A 9,295-nucleotide genomic window follows, 5' to 3' on the forward strand; every position below is an offset into this window, starting at 1 on the left:
ACATTAAAACTGTAACAGGGAATAAGATCTAGAATATTCTAAATAGAAAAAAAATTATGTACGATGGTAGTTCCAAATACAAATGCAACATAAGATACTACTATAGAAACTGATAGTGTTCCAGTATGGGAACATTTTAAGACCCACAGGATAATGGAGAAAAGAAACGCTCAGGAGCCAGGCAGGCCCATGTGAATTCCAGCTCTACTGCATACTAGCTATACAACCCTGGGCAAGTCACAGAGCCTATAAAATGGCTTGCCTATAAAATTGAACAGTAACTTCATAAAACTGTCTAAAGGATTAGAATTACTGTAGAAACCTGGCTTGTCATTGAAAGAATGGTAACTTATAATATCAATGATCACTCCACACTCCACTTGCACACCCATACTTCAGGACTGCCATTAAGTCCCAGAGAATGAATTCTGCAGGAATAGATGGTCTCAGCATCAAGTGTTTATTTTGTGATTCAAGTTCTCCGTTTTGTTTTCCAATGTGACATCCAATTATCTGCATGTTTCACCTAAACATACACCTTCTTCAGATGAACCTGAACCTGTATAAGCTTCCCATTATGAAACTCATGATAATGGCATCCTTGCTCTGCACCCTGATTTTGGTATTTTCCACATTACCAACACAAACTAGAATGTGGTACAATATTAAACTACTCAGTTATACACAACACTGCCCTCTAGTGATGAGAACAATTCTTTCCAGTAGTCTGTTTTAAGGATCCCCTTGATGTAACAAACATGGAGAAGGAAATGGCAACCCACTCCAGTATTCTTGCCTGGAAAATCCCATGGACGGAGGAGCCTGGTAGGCTACAGTCCATGGGGTCGCAAAGAGTTGGACAAGACTGAGCGACTTCACTCACTTATGTAAACAAATAAAAAAAAATCTAGTTACTGATCCAGCAGCAGGAAGAGAAAATTTTTTTTTCCAGGAAATATGGGTAGATGCAACCAATTAATTTGATCTTATCTTCCTGATCAAAGCAACCAGCTGTGGTCTGAGCTACCATCTAAAGCCACAGAGCACAGATGGACTACCTGTATGTTCTACTACAGATTCTTGTCTTAATAGTGGGGGCTGTGTACAGGATGACCAGTAACAAATTAGGCACGTTTCCTCTCTAACACCTCTCAACTCTTAATTAAGAACTTGGCCACCACAGTGTTCCTTCAATTTTTTATCTTACAGTTATTTTAATAAAAGCATGTATTATTTATATAATGGGTGGGGACCCCCAAAATATTTTCAAGGGAGAGAGAAAATCACCTGGATTGCTAAAATAGGAACTGCACTCAAGATCTATTCCAGGTTTAGAAAACCAATGGAGATTGGCTGACATCCTGAAAGACTGATCTATTCTTTAATTTTTGGCCAGATAGCTCCGAACTTAGGAAACCTGTAACCTTGCTCACAGACGAGGATGAGAAGAGCAGTAGCTGGGCCTTGTGCTTACCTATTTGTATCTGTCATCTCCAGCACTCCTGTATGGAGTCGTTATCCCTGCTTTACAGATGAAACCAACAGAGCTTACAGAACTGAGTCCAAAGATGCACATAAGCCCTCCCCCAGTGACAGGAAAACCATCTGAAGGGCAAGAGACACTGAAGGGTCAATAAATCACCATCTTGGTGTAAACAGTAACAAATTATAATAAACTCTGATTCAGAAACTGCTGAAGAACAGGATCTAACAATATTTAGTGTTAAAAGATAGGTGTTCAAAGATGACCTATCTTCCATTGTTGCCTTTAATAATTAAATGCTTGCTACTTATAAACTCAGTGACTTTAGTAAATTCTTATTCTACACAGATATAGGTAGGTTTGTGTTATATGAATGCAAATCTAATTAGGTTTGAAATCCTAAAAGTAGAACATTAAGCTAAACGATAACTTTCCTAACACTTTTTTAAGTTTTTTTTTCTCTTTTAATGGCACCTCATGGGAGCCTGGTTAACAATGTGCAACCTTAGAATCACCTCTGATCTCCTCTATTCACGTGTGTGTGTGTGTGTGTGTGTGTGTGTGTGTACACGTGTGTACGTGTGTGCTGTGCCACATGGCTTGTGGGATCCTACTTTTCTGACTAGGGATTAGATCCATGTCCCTGGCAGTGAAACCACTGGACCACCAGGAAATTGCCTATTTTTTTTTTCAGTGCTGAAAACCTAGATAGATGATGAATATACTTAATCCGGAGTGAAACATAAGTGGACACTGGAACACTTCTCTACCTGCTCCCCTCCCCCAGTACAGGTTTATGAGCCTGTCCTTGCTGAAGAACAGCAATCCCTGTTTTCCCCAGAGGCTTTCAATAATAACAACACTGATGTCTGAATTTGTATCTTTAAAGACGCATTTCAGGATTTGGGAGCTTCTGGGACCATAACTTTAACCCAGCCTTCCATAACAGTCTTTTTACTTTCTAGTACGGAACATGATACTGCAATAAGGGCAATGAACCGCTTCAGCTTTTTCACTTCTGCAGAAGCTAAAACAACTTCCCCAACATATAAAGGGGCTGGAAAGTTAATTTCCTGGGAAAGAAACACGCAGCCTGGCCCTGGCATTTTAGTACCGAGGAGAGCTGAAATAAGTCCATTGATCAAAACTCCATGGACAATTGTCTTTCCAAATCTGGTGTGTTTTGCAAAATCTTCGTCTAAGTGCAAAGGATTGACATCCCCTGTTAATTCTGAGAAGGTGGCCACATCCCTCTGAGTGAAGGCCCTCCTGAGTTCAGCCCGGTCTCCAACTCTGAGGTGCATGTGCTCTAAGGGCTGCCTGCTCAGCACCGCTTGGCTCAGGCAGATTCTCCTGTGAAGCCTACCCCACCAAAGGCGATGGTTGGACATTACTGGGAACATCTTCAGCACTCTCAAATTCCATCGACAGGAGTTTTTGGGCTGCTTCAGTCTCCAAGCATTATGCTGGCACCAAAAAGTACTTTTGAGAGTGAGGAATATTTTCTCAAACTGAAGATTACTCAATTTAATACTAGTTCCCTACTATTGCCAGATAATGCAAGGAGAAATGGAGAAACCTGTAAGAGAGGGAAAAAAATTTTAAGGCAGTATCAGGAGAAAATTGCCTGGAAATCCAGGACAGTGTAGAAACATGCCCCGTTTTACAGGATAAGCCAAATCAATGCAGTAGCATTTTAAAGAGCATCTTGAGAGCTAGCCTGAGATAAATAAATGGGCATGACAAGCTCAGAGAGAACATTTCAATACATTAGGCATGAGGCATTAAGATAAAAGACTTTTCCACAGGTGTTCCAAGTTTTATCCCCAAACCTCTCCCATACAACCTAAAATCTAAGCGTTCTGTCTGACGTTTTCATAACTACTGACGCCCTGGGTTCCCCCCCCACCCCAGCTGGATGGCATTAACCACACTAGATTTATGCAAGCAAAAATGGGACACATATTAATAAAGCAATTTGGTCTACTACTCAGGTTCAACTGGAATATGCGAAGGTGTCTTTACCTGAATCACTCTGAAAGCACAGTTCTTGCCTTTATAGGATCCTAACAGGGTCAGAGAGCTCCACAATTTGACAAGACCACTACAGAAAGACCAAGAAAGCTTCAGTAAAGATTCGTCCCTGCAGCATCTCACTTGTACTTTTTTCTGTGATGGGCCAGAAAGTAGTTTCTACCAGAAACCTGATTTAAATAAGAAAACTTTACAAATGAAAGTATACCATGTCAAGGCAGAGGACAGAATGACCCTCAATCAGGCATGTTTGTAAAATTCCCACTTCTGAGTCTGCAACCATGACTACCAACTGGGAAACACTACAGCGGTAAGTAAATCCCAAGTCTGGCTCTCTGGACTATAAAGTTCCTGGTGGGTGAGTGTTCACATTCTCCCCCATTTAAACTTCCAAAAGCTGCTGGGAGTTCACAAGGACAAAACTCTCCTCATTCTCAGAAGGGAGAACTTCTGCTGTTTTTTACCATCCGTCTCTCTGCTCTGCTACACTAGAAGGGTCCCACCGTCAGTCATACCTGCTGCATATCCTCAGGATGGCTGACAGGGTCTTCTCTTCATAGGTTAGAACGTCCAAAGGTAAGGCAGCATCAACCTAAGTAGAGAATGATACTGTTAGCAGATGACTATCATCCTTACTCTTGAACTCTAATTGCTTTTCTCCTGCAAAAAATCTGTATTTTATTTAATGGTGCTGGAATACAAGGCCCGTTTTTCTACAGCTCCCTCCGCCTGGATCATTATTCCTATACCTTTCCATGTTGCTAAGACCTCTTTACTTTTCTCAAGTCTTTTTTAAATTGTTCCTTCCCCGATGCCCAAGATTAAGTTCAGTAGCTTGCTACGCTTTTTCACATACAGGACCCATCACGCCTTTCATGATACTCACCATTCCTGCCATTAATTGTTCAACATGGTTTCCTACTAACATAACCAACTCCGACAGTCCGTGAGGCAGAAGCCATGTCTGTTTGTTCACAGCTACATCCCCAGCAATCAGGTTTCATACTTGACATATAGGAGGTACATGGCTTTTTTTTCCCTCACACTTTTTACTTTGAAAAACTAGAGTCATATTACATTGCAAAGAAATATATGGGAAGGTTCCATGCACCCTTCACTCAGCCTCCGCACTGTCAGCACCTTGCATAACTACAGTATGACATCAAAACCAGAAAACCAAAATTAATAAATCAGAGCTTATTCCGACTTTGCCAGTTATACATGCACTCACATTTGTTTACATGTGCATATGTGTAGTTCTATGAAACACTGTCATTTAGATTGTTTAATGTAACCATTAACCATAATCAAGATAAAGAGCTATACCATCACAAGGCTCTCTTTCAACTTGCCTCCTCAGTCCTCAACCCATGCAAACACTAATCTGTCTCTAGACTTTATAGTTATGTACGATAATTACACTATTTCAGGAGCATGATATAAATGAAATCACTCAACATATCACTTTTGGGGATTGGTTTTTGTGTTCTGGCTGCACCAAGCCACGTGGCATGTAGGATGGTTCCCCAGAGGGTGAATCCTGGCCTCTGCAGTGAAAGTGTCGACCCTAACCACTAGGCAAACTTTCTAACAGACTGTTTGTGTTTCTTTTACTACTGAGTTTTAAGAGATCTTTATATATTCCAGATATCAGTCCTTATGTGCTTTGCAAATATATTCCCCCAAGTCTGTAATTTGTTTTTTCAGCCTCTGATCCAAGTCTGTTGCAGACTTGGTTTTTAATTTTGATGAGTGCTTGACAGATTTTAATTTAATAAAACATATGTACCAGGAAATAATTTCCTGAGAATCATCTGTCTTTGCTTTCTCTTCAAAACTCTACTTGTTTTCAAGTGAATACTAAAATAGTACTACTCAGAAGTGCTGGTCTGTGATAAGGAGCCGCACCAGAGTGGAAATTGACAGTATCAGTGGACACAGTGTTTAGCTCAGGTCAGATTTTCTCATTGAAGACTGTCTCAGTAAAGGAAATGGTGTGTTGACTGACATTCTGGTACAAGCCACTAATCCTCACAGTGGGCAAGGAAAAAAAAAACAGTTTGCAGGTTGCCAGTCTGCACCATAGTTTGAGTAGCACTACAGTAAACCGTTTGCCTCACAAGTTTCTTGTCAACTAAATGACATATTAGAAAAAAACCTACTCAAAACTCATCACTTCTAAAACTCTGCTTGTGCAGTTTCAAATGTGGTTTTAAAATAATTTTGGGAAAACGTCCTTTCAGTATGTCCTACAAAATCTTCATGATAAATTGCTTCAGTCGTGTCCGATTCTGTGCAACCCTATGGACTGTAGCCCGCCAGGCTCCTCTGTCCATGGGATTCTCCAGGCAAGAAGACTGGAGTGGGCTGCCATGCCCTGCTCCAGGGGATCTTCCCAACCTAGGGATCAGACCCGTGTCTCTTATGTCTCCTGCATTGGCAGGCGGGTTCTTTACCACTAGCGTCACCTGGGAAGCCCCTACAAAATCTTAGTGGTGTTCAAACTACCAAGTGATTCCATACCTCACCAAACAGGTCCTTCAGGGCTGAAATAAGCAGCTGTTTGAATTGTGCAGCATTCAGGCCAACCCCACAATCTTGAAATTCTCTGTAAGAAAAAAAATTTTAATGCACTGTGTTAAATTTCATACTACTCAGATTCATAAAAAAATAATCAAAATAAAACTTAAGTAAATCAACTAAACTTCAATTTAAAAAAATAAGAAACTTAGGAGATGGAACTTACAGGCGGACTTTCATGTAGTGGTATTCAGAGGGATTTTTGTAAACAATTCTTTCATATGTGGTGGCTGGGGCTGGCATCTTTTTCCAGTGCTGATCACATCTACCTTGAGTCAAGACGGCTAAAAATTACAAAGATATAAGCTATTTTTCACTTTTTTTAAAAAAGAGAATTTGAGCTGATTTTTTAAAAGAACTCCTAGTACAATAACTCATCTAATTCTGGTCAAGCTGATGTTACCAGTACAGACATAAAGGAAGTTTCTACATTTTACATATGCCAGATCACTGTATTCTTATTGAAATCCCAGCAAACACTTTCCCTTACTAAGTAGCCAGCTCTGTGCTAAATACTTCACATACTTTAGGTCACATCTTCAAAATGATCCCAGCAGGTAAATACTATTAGTATCCCCATTTTTGAGATGAGAACATTGAGTGCTGCCAAAGATGGCTACTACCTGCCCAAAGGCACAAAGAGATTCTAACTCTCCTGAGTCCCCTCAAGACCACTCAGGCATGATGCCTCTTAATGCAAATAATAAAAATAAAAGCATCAAGGAGCTTTTCTTTACTCTCAGTCAACGAAGAACACGAAGAGGAGAATGAGGGGTGGCAGCTCTGCTGGACTCTCCTAACGCTGGACCTGCCTGTTCTTTGTCTGGAGGCCAGGCCTGCATGGGGTTATTTGGCAGCCTCCTGAAAGACTGAGCTTCAACAGCAAAGGTCTGAAGAGGAATGTCTGGAATGGACACTCAAGCCATTTCCAACAGATATGGGACTTTCAAGAACTCAGAACACACTGGTCCCCCTGTATAGAATCCCTGTCCTTGGTCCACTCACTCTGGACCGCTCTTACTCAGCCTTCACATTTATAACTTAAAGTCCACCTCTTCCAGGAATATCATCTCTTCAAGGAGGTCTTCTCTGACACCCTGTTTTAAGTTCTCTTGTTATGGAGTATTTTAATATTGTCTACTTATTTAGTATCTGCTCCCCCCACTAAAGGGACCAGGAAACTGAGGCCCAACCATGGAAAGCAACTTTTTCAAAGTCACATGGCTGTAAACCAGCATTTACAAACACATCTCTGGGCTCAGTTCCAATCACTCCCAGATGATGACCTCAAGAGAAAAGGAGAAGTCAGGGTCAAGCAGTTACATCCAACCATCCATTCAACAATCACGAATATTAACTGAGTCTGGTACAGAATATTCAACTAATGCTTACTAAATACACAACTGATCAATCGGTAGTAGTGTGAGCCCTGGATATTCAAGAATATCTTTGATTTCAGACTGTACCTGCTGCTTCTTCCCCACCACCAGTCTCCCCTAACTAAAAGGGCAAGAACAGGACTCTCAATCATTCCACTCATTGCCCAGCACACAACAGCTATTTTTGAAGTGTTACTGAGTACTTTAGAAGAGTTGGCTGCCTGAGGTAGATGAGTGAGATGGGGGCTGGGGCTTAGGATGCCAGTAACAACAAAGACTCACACAGTATTCTGGAAATGAATAATGGTGATAGCTGTACAACAATATAAATGCACTTAATGCCAGAAAACTGTACATTTTAAAATGGTAAATTTTATGTTATGTTTATTTTACAGGAAAAAAAACCCCACAAACAAAACACTTAAGGAGCAGGTGTTTATTGAGCAGTCACTTCTGACTGGCCTCTGACAGGCCCGAGCCACAGCGTCATTGACAGCACTGCCCTCTGCAGGTTGTCCTGAGAGAAAAGGAGATGATGGCTGGGAAGCTCTCCCCGCAGCCTGGCACATTCACCAGGCTCACTGGGAAAATGTGAGCACTTCCACGGTGGCTGTCATCACCATCTCTCAAGTCAGCCTTTTAGGTAGCTGCAGGGATACTCATAACCTGATTTATTAGTAACAAGTGTCCCTGCTTCCCTCCCCAGCCTCGTCTCTAGAGCAGCCTGGGGACCCTATTAAAAACTAATCAGGCCACATCATTCCTCTGCTCGAAGCCTTGCAGAGGTTCCCCTTTCAGAGTAAAGCCAAAGTCTTTACAGCCCTTTAAGGTCCGACCTGATCGATACCCGCTACTTCCAACGCCTTGACCTCGTGTCTTACCATTCTCCCCTGCTCAGTTCCTTCCACCACGCCGGCCTCCCCAGCTCCAGCTTTTTCCCTCCAGTCTCTGGACATCTCTCCTAGCTTTTCCACATGCTAGAAATAATCTTCCTCCAGATAGTTACGTGGCTCACTCCCTTGCCTCTTTCATGACTTTGTTCAATTTCAGCGCCCGATCTGTTCCAGTGACATCTATATCTAACGTCACCGCCCCGTGCCCCTGCTCTACTTTTTCCTCAAGGCATTCACCACCCTCCAATATTAACTGTTAAGTTCATTTGTTCTTTATTTCCATTTCCCTCCTCAGCCCTACTAGAATATACGCTCCAAAAGAAAGTCTCCCCAAAACCTAAAGCAATACATCGCATACGGCAGGCATTCAATATACAATTTTGAGACGAAATCAGTTATTTTAAAAAAGAGAGAGAGAGAGCTCTCGATTCCCTACTGTTGGGCAGGTGAAGTCGTTTTCAACTTTTTGACTAACTTCCGCCCCTGATTTCGCGCTCGCCTGAGGCCAGGCGCATGCGCTCTGCACACGTGGTCGCGCTCAGTCCTCTCAGCCGTCCCGTGCGTCTGAGACCGCGTTGCAGAGAAGCCCGGGATGGTCCGCGGCCCGGCTTCGCCTTAGCCCGTGGCGTCCGCGGCCGGAGCGGGAGGTACCCCAGGCCGCTTCTCACTGCCCGCCGTCCCTCCGCCTTACGCACGCTCCCCTGGCGCGCACGTCATACGTCACCAGTGCGGCCAACTGAGCCCACTCCCGGAAAACAGTCGCCCCGCTGTGGGCTTCCGCCTACCCGCTCTCCGTCGGACTAGTCTGACGCCTCCCGGACTCTTTATTCACTGCAAGAATCCACCGAGACGTGGAGCTACCGCGCAACCTGCGGCCTGGGGAAACTCCGGGGTGTTTACGTTTGGCTCCTCTCTGCCCCGCCCCC

General features: G+C 42.9%; 2 protein-coding genes across 4 annotated transcripts; both read right to left on the bottom strand.

Moving 5' to 3' along the window:
• Positions 1-441: 441 nt before the first annotated feature.
• Positions 442-2,886, bottom strand: HTD2 (hydroxyacyl-thioester dehydratase type 2). The gene has a single exon (XM_065933379.1). It carries the CDS (start codon positions 2,884-2,886, stop codon positions 2,380-2,382), a length of 507 nt encoding a protein of 168 aa, XP_065789451.1. The 3' UTR covers positions 442-2,379.
• A 40-nt stretch (positions 2,887-2,926) lies between these two features.
• Positions 2,927-9,295, bottom strand: RPP14 (ribonuclease P/MRP subunit p14). 3 transcript variants are annotated; one of them, XM_065933381.1, is made up of 6 exons: positions 9,155-9,295; positions 6,264-6,381; positions 6,041-6,125; positions 4,033-4,109; positions 3,509-3,587; positions 2,927-3,062 (listed from the first exon to the last, which is right to left on the bottom strand). In XM_065933381.1, exons 2-6 carry the CDS (start codon positions 6,338-6,340, stop codon positions 3,006-3,008), a joined length of 375 nt encoding a protein of 124 aa, XP_065789453.1. In that variant the 5' UTR covers positions 6,341-6,381; positions 9,155-9,295; the 3' UTR covers positions 2,927-3,005. The 3 variants fall into 3 exon arrangements, with proteins under 3 accessions (XP_065789453.1, XP_065789452.1, XP_065789454.1); XM_065933380.1 differs by lacking the exon at positions 9,155-9,295 and adding an exon at positions 8,806-9,048; XM_065933382.1 differs by lacking the exon at positions 9,155-9,295 and adding an exon at positions 8,358-8,778.

The sequence above is a fragment of the Muntiacus reevesi genome, chromosome 4, assembly GCF_963930625.1.
Source record: "Muntiacus reevesi chromosome 4, mMunRee1.1, whole genome shotgun sequence".
NCBI classification, from domain to species: Eukaryota; Metazoa; Chordata; class Mammalia; order Artiodactyla; family Cervidae; genus Muntiacus; species Muntiacus reevesi.